This window comes from Lissotriton helveticus, chromosome 1_1 (genome assembly GCF_964261635.1).
Source record: "Lissotriton helveticus chromosome 1_1, aLisHel1.1, whole genome shotgun sequence".
NCBI lineage: Eukaryota > Metazoa > Chordata > Amphibia > Caudata > Salamandridae > Lissotriton > Lissotriton helveticus.
In genome coordinates, this window is record NC_136057.1 from 1,678,567,158 (window position 1) to 1,678,581,459 (window position 14,302).

At 45.5% G+C, this 14,302-nt stretch overlaps 1 protein-coding gene across 2 annotated transcripts in view; it reads right to left on the bottom strand.

Moving 5' to 3' along the window:
• The window catches only part of ARHGEF25 (Rho guanine nucleotide exchange factor 25), an 896,541-nt gene that overhangs the window by 442,154 nt on the left and 440,085 nt on the right, over nucleotides 1-14,302 (bottom strand). For both annotated transcript variants that reach the window (XM_078688964.1, XM_078688966.1), the window contains one exon: nucleotides 554-879. In XM_078688964.1, coding sequence (XP_078545090.1) covers nucleotides 554-879 — 326 coding nt within the window. The remainder of the gene's footprint in view (nucleotides 1-553; nucleotides 880-14,302) is intronic.

The window sequence follows — 14,302 nt, forward strand, 5'->3', positions numbered from 1 at the left end:
GACGAAAGATCATACAAACAGAAACCAGCAATTCTGGGACTTGTTTATACAATCAACAAAGTAAGAGGGTATAGGAAATGGGCTCTGTTCTATGGTTATTTAAAAAGTATTGAAACATCGCTGCTGCGTTATTTTATTACCATGCTCTTCTTGACCATGTGAGTGGAGATTGAGAGGACAGCTTCACATTAATGAGAAGGTAGGTGGCCGTTGCTTGAAGGGCCTATACAGAAACTAGGACATTTTGTGACAGGTAAGGTGCCATTGGAAGTCCAACAGGGTTCTGTCACAGCAAATTTCATCCTGTCGCATTAGTGACTGGACTGCGGTATTTACAGTCTTTCAATGCACATGCCTTCCAGAAAATCTCCCAACTCTCCAACACATCAACTTCCTATGACCATTCCTGTGGTGTCCTACTGTAGTACTTTCTGTGCACTGGCTGTGTCCATGCTATATGAGTACACAGTCTTCTAAATAATAAAATACCCCTATGTGTGACAGAAAGTGGTGGTCACCAGAAGTGAAAAACAAGAGCACCGTTTTATCTTACCGTTCCTTTGGGATCCTGCCAGACTGCCAAGGTCTCGTCAGGTTTGCGGAGCACACCCAAATCAAAGCTCCGCCTGCCACCATCATCAGCACTCCGCCGCCGGCCCTCCACCCCACGTTTTGGTCGACCTTCCAGCTTCTTGACCTGTCGCTCCACCTTGCTGCCACTACTCAGCTTCCGCACAGGGTTGGTGAACCACTTCTTGAGGGTGCTGACGGAGCGCCGTGAGCCCGGGGAGCTGGGAGCCGAGCTGGTGGAAGGCTGCGGCTGGATGGAAGCCACAGACGTGGAGATGCTGCCATCGCTTCCAGCAATCGAGTAGGACTCTGTGGACAAAGAATATGGCAGGATTACTTATCAGTGTACCAAAGAACCCAAAATCCAATTCCACTCCGATGCCAGTGCCCCTGAATATGAGAGAATTTCCATTATCAGCTTAGAAGCTCTGTTGATGCATATTTGAATCACAGCGCAGCATTAGGCTCATACTAATAAATTGTCTCTGCTTAAGAAACATAGTTACCCTGAGCTATCTTAAGTAAAAAATAATGCAGGGAATATAAACTCTGAATAACGTATACAAGACAGCCTGTCAAAAACCAATGAACCACATATGAGCTGCAAGAGAGTGAGAGGCAGTGGTGTGAAAGTAAGTAAGAGAAAGTAAGTGTGAGAAAAACAATGTTAAACTCACAAACATTCAACAGCTGTGGCATTCACCAGATAATGTGCTTATGTAGAGTACATGATTGAGGCAACTCCTGGCGAAAGTGCATGTTGGAATACCATTGGAAGTTATGGTTAATTTTGTACGTTGAAAGGTGAATTTCGAGAACCTTGAAGTTTGGAAACATATGTTCCACTTATACAATTATTTGTGGCAAGTTTAATATACATTAATTATATACTTGCAAATATCTGAAGGAGACAACGTTCCGAGAGGGTGCCCGGCTCCCCGTGCCAACCCGACTCTCCCTCATCACCATTTTTTTTTTTTTGCAGGACCTGGCTGCCCAATGTATCCTTGTAGGATGCCCACTAACGACGAGTTCTCCTACCAGGGTGCATCTCTCTGAATAATGCATTTGCTTAGATTAAACAACAAAAAAACACTAACAGGTGCACAAACAGAATGGTAAGCAATGCACGCTGGAAAAAACTCCTCTTTATGTCACAAGTGCGAACATATGAAATTGACGAATTCAAGTAAGAACTATTTATTACTAGTGCAAAATTGCATAGAGGTTGTTAAAGATAATGAAAAGGTAGACAGGAGGTTGCAGGTTGTTCTGTGAAAAGGAGCAGTTAGGAATTGGTTGGGAATAGCGCCGTGAATCAAGAAGCAGGAAAGGAAAGGAGCGGGAACATAATGGGTTACAAGAGCAATGTGAAACCCAGGGTTAGCGCATTAGTGTAGAAAAAAAGGCTGAAGACAGGACAGTGAAAGTAAGGGCTGAGAAGAGTAATGAGAGAACAAGGGCTGAGGAGAGGCTCTGAGAATGGGATAAGATTGGAAGTGACCGAGAAGAGGACTGTGACCAGGGCTTCAAATGGACTGGCACTCGCCAGTGCTGAGTTCCCGTACTTTTGGATTTTCTCCCTTTAAGTACCGGACCTTCTCCTTGGTCAAGGAGAGTTGCAGTGCAGCTCATAGGGGCATGGAAGGCTCAGTGGGACTGGTATGTTCAGCAGCATAGGGTCTGCTCAACTTTGACCTATGAGGCTGTCCGAGTAGAGCGTGGTTGTGAGCCACTGGCAGCCAGAGGAGCTCTGCCTACTCAAATGGCGCACATATCTCTTTTGCCACTCTTGCCTCGCAGAATGATACCACCCCAATCTGCACTTTAATTTGTGCTAGCAACTCACATTTCCTGCTGCCAGTAAGAATGCAGGAAGTGCAGTTGCTTTAGTACATGCACGATGCACCTGTGCCTTATTGACTCAGAAGCGTAGGTGTGCAGTACATTATATTCCAATGTACCCTACTGCCTCTCCAGTCACTCAGCGGGTAGTGCTCGAATTATAGCGCTGAGCTTGACTTCAGGACGGCAGTCAGCCTTGGCCTGTTTACCAAGACGAGTTGCACTCTAGCTTAGCAGCTCAACCTGAAGCTGTTTCTTGGCAGTGTGGAACAGGTCCCACAGCTGGACCAAAACCCGCAGTCCCCTGCAGCTTGCAGTCCTCAGCAGTACCTCATTCACTCTTTTGTGACCATCACGTACCATCCTCAGTGGCGTCCTTGCTGTCTGTGATCATAGCAGCCACCTGGGGTGTGGTTGAGACCTCAGCTCAGAGGAGCGCATGTCTCTACATTGGCTGCTGATCTGTGCACAGCCACTGTTGCTCTATTGAAGGCTTCAAAGCCTAGGCCTGTGTGACGCTTACCCAGGTATAGCTATGCACAAAATCATCTTTCTCACTTTTCCATTGCAAGCACAAGTTGGGCCACTAGGTGTTGAGTGCAAGTAGCAGCAAATCAGAGTGTCAGAGAGGTGATTTACCGGTACAACACACCTGTTTGCGCTTGATTCACCTATTTGCGCCTAACCAGTGGTGCTGCTTGAGAGGCTGGAAAAAGAAGAGCATGAAAATTCAAGATTAGAGGCAGAAGGAGAGAAAAAGTGAAGAGAACAGGGATCTGTGTGGATGGGTGTGATGGGGTCTAGTTATGGAATGCCACTCTGAAGGAAGCTATTTGCTGAGACATGCCCTCGTTCGCTGTGAAGCAGATGAGTGCAGGTCTAGGCAAATAGCCGGGGTAACCCTTGACAAAGGTGTGACTAAAGGGAGCCCCACCCTCACTACTGAGATATATGATACCCACCAGTTGTGGGTGACGCAACAGAATGAAAAATGATGGGCCAGTATTAACACTGCCGTACAATAGTGCATGACATTACTCTGCAAGTCATATCTGTGACTCAATTTAACAGGGAGGTACTTATTGAATACCCTTATGAAAGCCCCGGACCTTGTTAGGCCTTAGAATAGGGCTGAAACATGTTGGTCAAAAAAACATAGGGTCATAGGACCATAAAAGTCCACATTACCCCTTACTTTATTTTAGCTTTCCCCACCCTCTCCGCTAATAAAGGGATACCTAGGAGAAGGTAAGGGATTTTTAAATCTCTAGTTAAGCCCCTTGGTCACCCCATATCTTTCAGTGCTCCTTGAAATACGGTCGACCCCACCCTTACCTTTAGGAGCCAGGGTGAACCCGATGATGAAGCATGACACTACTAGAATGTGTGAGGGTTATATACAAAAAAGGAGTTTTTTTCCTTCCCCGCACTAGTCATGCGGAACTAACATACCCACACGGGGTGAAAATCCCCCCCACCTCCCCAGTCAGTGTCTTGTGTACTATACACTACAATCCCTCCAACCCTAGGCAGGATACTATTTTGTTGTATTGAATTTACAAGGGAGGATGTATCCCCCATCCTTTTCATTGTTTGGAGAGGCCTCTCAGCCCTTCAGGTCCCACAGGTCGCTCCTTGTGTGAACCTTGTCTGTTTACCATACGAATAATCACGCACATTGAATTCTAAAAATCCTTGGCTGCATTAAATGCAGGCTTCCTAGCACAACTGTCAACAGCTCAACATGGCGTGTAACAGCACTTGTTTTCCTCACTGACTGTGACAGATATGGTGAAGGAGCTACAGATGAGAAACGATAAATGAAGAGGGAAGTAGGAGGGTCAATATATGAACTGAAGAATGAGAGAAATAATGCCGAGAAGAGGAAGGCGAGGAAAGAGGTCCTGCAGGGGGACTACGAGAACAGGGCGGGGAGAGGAAACGGAGTCAGGGGTCGAGATGGATGTGGAAGCATTACAGGGGGTATGGGCCAGTCTATTTTCTTGTCAATGCTGACGGAGGCCTCGACATATTTCTCTACGTGCCCCTTTAGGCAGTTTAACAGCCTGAGCACCCTTTCCTGTCTTTCAACCAGCGTCAGCCAAGGTTTGCATTTGTAACATGCTCACTTGTGATTTTCTCCTCATGTATCATTACTGTTCCTATTGTGAAGTGCTCTGACACCTTCGGGTATTGTATTGTATTGTAATTGCATTTATATAGCGCTTACTACCACTGATGAGGCGTCGAAGCGCTTTTTCGGTGGGTAGCACGCTACTCCGGGACCCACAGAGGATTAGTGTTGAATTAGTATAGTGAAACATGCAAGTACATTTTAAGTGGTGGATAGGTTAGTCAGTTATTTGGATTTGGAATGATAGCAGAAGGATAGAGTAGGACAAAGGTTTGTATTTATTTATCGCTCGCTTGTTGAAGCATGCTATTCAGGGAGCCTATAAAGGATTAGTGGTGAATTAATATGGTGAAATATGAGGTAATTTCAGTGGTGGATATTAATCTGTTACTTGGAGTGAGAAGGATAGCGGATGGATAAAAGGGAAAGAAAGATTTGCATTCATATAGCACTTGTTACCCCTGATGGGAGTTGAAGCGCTTTTCTGGCGAGTAGCATGCCACTCCGGAACCCATAAAGCATTAGTGTTGAAAATTAGTATAGTATAAATATGAAGTCATTTGAGTAATAGATATGTTATTCAGTTATTTGGGCAGTATATTAGTATAGTTGAGTATGGAATATGGAATTTGAAATATTTGATATATAAAAACGCATAAAAGAAAATAAATAAATAAATGGCGACAAGCGAGGCCAGACCAACACCGCCTTTGCAGCCCGAAAGGGGTGGAAGGGACGAGAATGGATGCCCTGGCGGCCGTCCTGCTGCCGGTTGCTCGCGCTGTGTCTGTCGCGCGGGCATTCGAGGCGCGTCCCGCCGCCTGCACGCGCTCGGCGCCTCTCCTTCACCCCGCGCCTCCTGGGCCTCAGAGGCAGCGTTCCCATCTTCTGATTTTCAGTTCCTGTGAAACGTTGCCTCACCGGGGACGGTCTGCTGCTCGGGCTGGGGAGAGAGCCCCCCAGAAAGAAAGCGGCGGCGGGGGCACACCAGGGCAGAAGAATTCAATTGGCGCCCTGCGTGGGAGCCGCAGAGCCAACCGCATCACCGCAACATGACGTGCACAGGTGCGCGTACTTGTAAACACACGTGTGATGATAAAATAACCCCGCGAGGAGTCCTAATTAGAGGATTATACATTATGAGAGAAACATTCTTATGGGAGAGCGACCGATTGAAATAAAACATTTTTACTTTCCATAAGATTTTTATCACTAAAATGTGTACATAATCTACCTCGCGAGCATGTGTACGTGTAAGGAATGATTTATGCTTGTTTTTGAAAGAAATTGAATGCTCTTCGTAATCAAAAAAGAATTCCTCATCAAGTAATATCCCAACCTGAGCTACAGTCATTATCACGGTCTGCCAAAGACGGGAAGGCAGTAGACAAGCAGGCAGATTAGCTAGCAAGCTAGCTCGACCGAAAGATCGACATATAGATAGACAGATAGGCAGGCAGACAGGCCATTAGGCCAAAGGCAGACTTGTCTGTATATATTACCAGAACTCTTAAAATGAACTATTGAGCAATGCTACGTTTCACCAGTTAAGTATTTTCTATATCACATGATGTCATTTAGTTTAGTTTACACAAAATATAACATTTTTCAAATCAACAAAATAGGTTTTGAAAACTGTAGGTTGAATATTGTAGTATCTAGTTTGACTGTCTTGCGTACTGTGTAAATAAGAGAAGATTGTTCATATATATTCATTGGTAGCTTTAATTTGAGTGAAGGATTCTTTTTTGAATTGAAGCTGCTTTAAGGCACACCCAATCTGCAAGAGTGGGCGTTTTGACATGTGGACGCTGGTTTTACACAAGATTTAGGTTATTTTTACCACTTGAGGGGAAAACCAGATTGAACAATTCACAAACATTATGGTGACGTTTCATTTTTATTATTCAAAATAATATTCACGCTTAATAACTAAATGGCTTTCAGAAAGAATCAGACGAGAAAACTCTGTTTAGACTGGTTTTCCCGTTGGTTGGAATTCCTAATTTACGGGGATTATATTTTTACAGTAATAAAGTAATAATGTCATATCTGTGAATTCATCTGTGTTGTTCACAGGAATTAAATCAATCCTGTGTGTTACAGGTTTCAGTCAACGGGAAGGCTACACACAAGTAGCTGTGGAGAATTGCAGCCGATGTGAGACCAGAGGCAAACCTATAGGGGAAGGGGCAATGAGTACCAGCACGTGCAGGGCTGAGGCCAGTCCAATGGGCTGGTCAGCGCAGAGGCCATGAGTCAGAGGCTCAGTCAGACAGAAAGGGGGCAGTGGACGGCTCTGTCCTTGGGGCAACGGCAAATCCTGTGGAAGTAGGGACAGCAAGCAAGCACATGTACATGTCTTGAGCCACTCTACTGGAGCAGGGTAGGGACCAGCAGTGCTGTCCCCTAAAGACAGGTGCCCACAAGTGAATGAGGAATGTTGGTGATGCCTCATGTGGTCGACGCACTGAACATACCGGTCACCAAGGAGCTCAGAGAAAAGGAATGGTGCAGCGTGAAAGTGTTGGCAGATCTGAATTAAGATATCATTATGAGGTAGAAGGGGGCTCATTAGGGGTTGACTTTTTCCCCTTTTCTGCTTTATGTCTTTAACCAACTCGCTAGTGGCACTTGTGGAACCCTCCTGAGGTTGTCTTTTTTTTTTTAATCCCCTGCGCCCTTTCTCTGAACTCTTGTTCCCACTCCTAATATTCCTTAGCACTACAGGCTTATTCCCCCCTTCAGAGTCAGATTCCCTGCTGGAGTCTCTGACTGCCTTACAGTCCGTTACCCCAAAGTCTGCCGTGCCTACCTTGTCCTTGTCCTTCAAACAGGCTGATGTACCCCCGCTCACCTTCGAGCCTGTTTCCGGATTTACAGCAGCGGCGTAGCTCTCAGCTTGGCCCCCTCTCCTCCTCCGTTCCGCCACCACGACTCCTCGGAGCACCCGGGCAGCCGCCGTGCGGCCACGTCGAAGCTCCACGGCTGCTTGTCTCCAGCGAGGCAGAAACGCGGGCGGAGGAGGGCGGGTCACAGCAAGCAGGCACATCAATCAAGACCGGGGGTCAGTGTACGTTCCACTGCCGCCCGGTTTCTTCGTTTTTTGTGTTTATTCCCCCAGCCACGAAGCGTGTCCTCTACATCGCTGTCTGTCTAGAAACGCCGTTCCGCGGCATGGTCTCGCTCGGACAGAGTAGGGTGAGATTCAGAAGAGCCGACTCTGGGTGTGCGAGCCGCGCTAGCCTGCGGCCGCCATGTTTTCCTTCCGAAGGTCAACCCCTAAAGAGACTCAGTGGCATCACCCCTTCGCTACGCACGTTTTTTAAAGTACTACCCCAAGTGTTGGACATTACATCAGAGATGGCGACGGCTGGGACAGGGAGTTCAGAGGCACAGACAGCTTCGACATTAGTAATTGCATCATCACCTACACCTATACCCAAGTTTGATGGTGGGTCGAAGGAGACAACAGCGCCTGTAGCGCCTGTAGTACTGCCACTCCCAATAGCCATTCCTGTTCCCAGTACAGCAAATGGGTTAGCGGAGCTCCTTGCACCTCTAAATGAAACGGAGGTCACAGCTGTAAGTAGCCAGCAATCCCATGAAGGATACCAAGGGCCCCAAAGGGGGATCGCCTCTAACAATGTAGCAGCACCAGAGCGAGGTGGAGGTGAGGGCGATTTGGAAGGCCCAGGGGTCGGGAATACACTGGAGGCCCTAGTAAAGTCAATAGCCGCAATGAGGGAGGAAATCCGTGCTGATTTCGCAGTTTCTAAGGTGAATCAGAATGAAATCAGAGCATCCTGTGACATGCTGGACCAAAAAGTGGACGGCTTATGCGCAAGGACAGAGGTTTTGGAAGGTTCGGTGGGACTATTGTCATCTAATCTCGAGATAGCTAGATCCAAAATTCAAGCACTGCAGAAGGATGGTGAAAGTATGCGGGAGCGAGTTGAGAGTTTGGAGAACTACTCCCGGAGAAATAACCTGCGACTCTTAAAGATTCCGGAAGGAAAAGAGGGCACAAACCTTAAAAGCTTTGTGATCAAGATCCTAAAAGATTCTCTTAACTTGGAGGAGTCAACTGAGATGCTTGACAACGACATACAGCGAGTTCACCGCGATCCATTCCGCCTAAAACCAGGGAGAGATAAACCTAGAAAGATTTTGATTAACTTCCTTACGTTCTCACTTAAAGATAAGATCTTGAACCTCGCACTGAAAGCTAGATCATTACAGGGCCCGGACTTCTCTTTTGAGGTGCGATCAGACCTATCTAAGACTACGCTTGACAGGCAATGGGAGTTGGGGCAGCGCATGGAGAAATTTAGAGCTGTAGGTGCCACTGTCCAGATGAGGTTCCCAGCATTTTTGCGTATTATGTACAACAATAAAATGCATAATATCCGTTCACCATCGGAAGCAGATGAGCTACTAGAATCTATTAGAGATCATGCTCAGGCTCAGGCTCAGGCTCAGAATAAAGGATAGTGGGTTATTTGGGTCTGATATAGGTTAACCGACATTACAAATTATGTCTGGTCTGTACTAGTTCTGTTAAAGTCTATATAACCCTGAACCACAATGGGTAAAAATCATGGTAGGAAGGGAAATTAACAGAAAAAAAATATAGAAATAAAAAGAATTCAAAAAAAAAAAAAAAAATGGGGAAGGGAAACAGCAAAGGGGGGGTAAGTAGGAATGAGTTATAACAAACAAATAAATGCATACAAAAATAAATAAATAAATAACTACACCTGCTATTAGTAAAGATATAAAAATAAATTCCTTCTCTATTTTTTCTCCTAACCTATCTTATGACAAGAGTGAGTGTTGGGGAAACACAAGTTAAATTAAAATCTAATAAGGTTTGTGTGTATGCGAGTGTGCATACATGTATATATATATATATATATATATATTTATGTATGAATCTTTGTATAATCAAAGGTGTAGGTAAATAGGAGTGGAAACAATAATAATAATGAGAATGACCCACTCGCTGCATTCCCTTCACCTTGTAAGAGTCCCTGGACACCACAAATTAAGTCTCCTCTCAACAGCCATATTGGTTTTGAGTCTGTCTATAGACTATACTAATAGGGTGGAGGTGAGGTTGGAGAGTCGTTGTGGGTGTAAATCTGGCCATCCACCAGGTCAGAGTAAGTAGGGGAGGGTTTTCCTGGGGAGGGTGGGTGCAGGGGGGGAGGGGGAATAAAGCAAAAAATCCTCATAAGTCTGCCTACTATTTTGCGGAATGGTTACTTCTGACATCTGTCCAACATCAAAAATGGCAAATATTAAGGTTCCCGCAAGAGCTATTGGGAAAGGTTGATACGAGGGGGGTAGCGGTGGTATCATGACAGCTCTCCAATATTTGTCCTGGAATGTCAATGGCTTGCGAGGGAGAAGTAGGCGGGAGCGTATAATGCAATATCTGAGGGACTCCCCGGCGCAAATCATTGCAATTCAAGAGTCACACCTTCTTAAATCAGAGGCAGTAGAGATACTCAAAAAACAGAAATGGGTTGATAAATTCAGCTCTACTGACCACAATGCTAATATTAGGGGGGTTATATTTATTTTTAAAAGAGCTGCGAAAGCCCAAATCTTGGAGTGTATAGAGGACCATACAGGGAGATGGTTGATATTGAGAGTTCAGTTGGTGGGTCAACGGTACACCTTGGTGGGCTATTATGGCCCAAATTCGGATGATCCATCGCATTTGGACGCCGTCAGAAATCATCTGCTACTTTTTCAGGAACCGGTGATTTGGATGGGCGATTTTAATATTGTGCTGAATCCTAAATTAGATAAATCAGCAAATTCACGGGCCAGAAGTTCACTAAAGTCTAGGCGAACTCTATCAGCTATTATGGTTCAGCTAGGCCTGGTGGACCCTTGGCGGGAAAGAGCAGGCAGTAAATTGGGGGTTTCCTATCGTAATAGTCGTTTCAAGCATTCATCCAGAATTGACTATGCTCTGTTTACTTATAATTTGAAAGACGCTTTAATAGCGATTGATTATCTCCCATCTCACCTGTCAGACCACTCAGCTCTTGCTTTTTCTATTAGATCCGACAGTAGGAGGCAACATCCTTCTTGGTCCTTTGACCGGTCACTCCTACTTGAAGAAGGTGAAGTGAATTTCCTGGCCACAGAGACAACTGCTTTTTTTGAAATTAATATCGAGTCCTCCTCTCCAGAGGTGGTTTGGGAGGCCTTTAAGGCCTTTTTGAGGGGCTGCATCACAAGTAGGTCCTCATATCGGAGTAAAAAATACAAAAACATGATAAATAGTTTGGAACAGGAAATGAAGGGCATTGAGTTAAACCTAGGTCAGTCTCTAGGTTCTCTTGAGGAGCGGTTAAAATTGGCTGAGCTAAAGCACCAACTAGAAAATATACTACAAGAGAGGGTTAATAAAAGATGGAATGCAAGTAAGATCTCCCATTTTGAGTTTGGAGAGGCCGCGGGCAGAGTACTGGCGTGGAAAATTAAATCGGACCAAGCTCGGAAATATATCAGAGAAATCAAGGTGGAAGGGGAGGCGGTACCAAGGACAGCTAGTCATGAGATAGGTAAAGCCTTTTATGAATTCTTTGAGACTATCTATAGGGAAGAATTACCTGATGATCAGATGGCACGAAACACGTGGCTGAATGGAATATTGCTCCCAACCTTATCAACAACACAGAGCAACAGTTTAGAGATTGCAATAACAGAAGTAGAGGTAAAGGAAGCAATAAGACAGGTAAAAAAAGGGAAAGCATCTGGTCCAGACGGTCTCCCTGGGGAGATCTATAAAGTTTTGGGGGAGAATATCGTCCAAGTAATGACAACCCTATTCAATGGTATCCTTAGGGAAGGAAAGCCACCGCCAAAATCTTGGGGTGAGGCCACAATTGTTCTTATACCCAAACCAGGGAAGGACGTATCAGAGTGTGGGTCCTATAGACCAATATCTTTGCTGAATAGCGACTATAAGATTTTCGCCGCAATACTTTCAGCAAGAATGGGTAAGGTAATAGGTACCATTATTCATCACGACCAGAAAGGCTTTATTAAGGGGCGCCATCTTTCAGATCTTACACATGATTTGGTAGGGGCTATAGATATTGCCTCTGCTTTTTCCCTTCCATTGGCCACCTTAACCCTCGACGCAGCTAAGGCCTTTGATAGGGTCAATTGGCCCTATTTAAATGATGTGTTAAAAAGGTTTAACATTGGGGAGGGCTTTCGCAGAACTATAGCCTTACTCTATCGAGCCCCTTCGGCTAGGCTGCTGATTAATGAGATATTGACAGAACCCTTTAAGATCACTAGAGGTACGAGGCAAGGTTGTCCGCTTTCTCCCCTCCTTTTTAATTTATACATAGAGCCGTTTGCCCAGGCTTTGCGAGCAGACGAAAATATACCACCATTCAGGTTTAAGGAGTGGGAGAGGCGGACGGCATTATATGCCGATGATATCTTAATCTTTACCTCGGATCCGGTGTTGTCCTTCCCTGCTGTGATTCAGAAGGCTGTAGAGTTCGGCAAGATCTCGGGCTATAATATCAATTCAAGTAAGACCGAGGTTATGGTCTGGAATATTCTGGACCCACGGTTAGGCATAGATATCACCACCTCTATGCGCTATCTCGGGATCCGAATCACCCAAGACATTGGAACCATTGCCCAAACTAACTTAGATCGAGTCTCCAGGGAATGTAAGGGCCTATTGAAATCTTGGACTCACTTGCCACTTTCTACAATGGGTAGGGTCAACTTAATAAAAATGTCTATCCTTCCCAAGTATATATTTATATTTGGTGCCATTCCTTTGGGGTTTGATGTGAAGATGTTGGACAGATGTCAGCGAGAGCTTAACTCCTTTATTTGGAATTATAAGTCGACTAGAATTGCGTGGAAGAAGTTGAGGAGGAGAAGGGAGAAGGGGGGCCTCGCCTTACCGGACCTAGTGTATTACGCCTGGGCCTTTCAGTTGTCCTACTCCAGGATGTTACTAAAAACACCATCGAGTCTTCTGGGGGTGACAATGTATAAAGCCATGTTAACCGGAGCAAATCTACCAGCTGACGGATTTCTATTTAAATTTGGGAGCCAGAAATATTTTAAGAAAATAAGACTGAAAATTATACAGTCTTGGGCTAGGGGCTGGCTAGCCATTAGAAGAAGATTGGGGCTGTCTTACTACTCTAATTTCGCTCCCATATGGGACTCCCCGGGTTTACCGGAGTGTCTTAGGGATAGCTTATCTTCCCCATTAGAGGAAGCTGGAATTGCTAGATGGGGAGAGTTAATGGTGGACGGATCGATACTTCCTTGGGACGTATTACATGAGCGTATAGGTACAGCATTCTCTAGATTCAAATTCATCCAGCTGGAAAGCTGGGGGAGAGCCCAGCGGTGCAAAGATGTATTATTTGGGAAATCAAGCTCCCTGGAGCAGCTGCTACTAGAAAGACCTAGGGGTGGTAAGGAGGTGGCCTTCTGGTATTGGCAGCTTCTGGAGGAAACCGATGGGGATTTCACCCTTCCAGATGAACTGTGGGGAGAGACAATGGGCTTACAATGTGAGGAGTTATGGTTAAGATCTTTTGCGCTCCTTTATAAAGTGGTGAAGCCATCATGGCTGAGGCGCAACCATCTGTTCACAGCACACCGGGCTTATATAACACCGCTGAGAATTTCTAAATTTCTCCCAGACAAGAAGTGTAACAAATGTAATTTACCAGAAGCTTCAGATATCCACATGTTTTTGGAATGCCCCAACATCGGTCAGTTCTGGGAGGAAGCGCTGTCTACCCTAAATTCCATTATGAACACATCATTAGTAATTTCACTGCCACTAATCATCTTTGGAATGGAGGACAGTATTTCTGGCGAAGCAAGATCTTTTCTGTTTTATGCTATTCTGTTGGCTAGGAGGCAGATTTGCATACGATGGGTGGAAAAATCTGCTCCAATATATTCGGACTGGCTCACGTCCTTATATGAAACATCAAAGGTGGACATGGCTAGAGCTTGCAACAACCGTAATCTGGCCTTTTGGGATCTGTTGATACAGTGGAGATAGTGTTCCGGGGTTTTTTTTTTTTTTTTTTTCCCGGGTCCTATGATTATGCCATCAATACTCCTTGGACCGGGTCTGGCCTCGATACGTTTTTTTTGGTCCTTTAGGTTGAGACATACCTAGATGGAGTCAGCGTAAGAATCTAAATTCCCCTTCTCCTTGGGACTTCTCTGCCACCAGTAAAATACCTCGGAGTCCAGTTCCAGAGATGAGTATCATTTTCTTGGTTCCCTCTCTTGGTCGGGGACACGCAAGGTGGTTGGCATTTCCTAAGCAGGGGGTAAGGCAAATGAGGACAAGAAAAAAAAAAAAAAAAGAAGGGGGCTCATTGCAATTACCCCCCAAAATGAGTCAGCATCTCCAACACTGACAGAAAAAGACAATTTAATTGTGGGTTTATATAGTGCTAGGAATCGACTCCCGGAGGAGTATCTCCACGCTTCGACCGCTGGGGAACCCGTCCTGGCTCACCCTGAGAGATGGTCCCTGATGGGTATCTCTAAGGTGCGACCAAGCATCCCCGGCGGTCTGGGGGGGCCGTTGTGAAGATGAGGCAAGCTGATGCCCAGAGTTGCCGAGTGTGGTTTCTGACTAGAGTAGGCACCGAGGCGAGAATTATCGAGTCTGCTGACCCTGGTCCACGACCCTGCCGCGTCGGGAATCGAACCCCG